The sequence below is a fragment of the Plasmopara halstedii genome, assembly GCF_900000015.1.
Source record: "Plasmopara halstedii genome assembly, contig: Scaffold_650, whole genome shotgun sequence".
Lineage (NCBI taxonomy): Eukaryota > Oomycota > Peronosporomycetes > Peronosporales > Peronosporaceae > Plasmopara > Plasmopara halstedii.
Window position 1 is genome coordinate 1,806,762 of NW_020187567.1, and position 631 is coordinate 1,807,392.

At 40.7% G+C, this 631-nt stretch overlaps 1 protein-coding gene across 1 annotated transcript; it reads right to left on the reverse strand.

The window, feature by feature from the left end:
• Positions 1 to 273: 273 nt before the first annotated feature.
• On the reverse strand, positions 274 to 611 carry PHALS_12997 (uncharacterized protein; the record flags this gene model as incomplete). Its single annotated transcript, XM_024728661.1, has 2 exons — positions 274 to 292; positions 358 to 611. 2 exons carry the CDS (start codon positions 609 to 611, stop codon positions 274 to 276), a joined length of 273 nt encoding a protein of 90 aa, XP_024579116.1.
• Positions 612 to 631: the final 20 nt, after the last annotated feature.

A 631-nucleotide genomic window follows, 5' to 3' on the forward strand; every position in this document is an offset into this window, starting at 1 on the left:
AACATTGCAGTACGACTAAAGGTTTTGAGGTGGTTTCTGGCATGCTGGCGTTTGAGTTTATTGCATAATGAACAGAATTAACGTACCCTTGAGCTTAGTCGATTAAGTAATTTAACGATTCGGTCTTTATCCGTTGCACACAACATCTTCACTGTCTGTATGTTTTACCAATCGAGCACTTAAAAGAACTTACTGTAGGCATCTGCCGTATGGATGTATCTCCGACTTGTTTTCGCTAAGCCAACAAGTGCCAAAGCAGTTAGTAGTCACCATCTATAACGTTTGATTGCACCTTTCACAACATCGCTATAACGATAGAAATTGAAATGGTGACAGTGCAATATCTGCAGTTCCTACATCTTCTCAAACACTGAGTCCATCAGCTTTTTTAGCTTGTGGATATCGTCCTGCATCTGCATAATCTGCTCCAATGTCGTGAAATGTATGAGCTTAGATCTACGTCCTTGTTTTATTGAATTTGTTAAATATGCCGCAATTTCCAGCTCAAAATTAAAGCCAAACGCCTGCTGTGGCAATGGCGTCGTCACCTGAAGCCCAATCTGGCAGTAACAATAGCAGTGAAGATGAATTTGACCTTGGTGGTCCGTCATTAAAGTCCAATAATGACTCA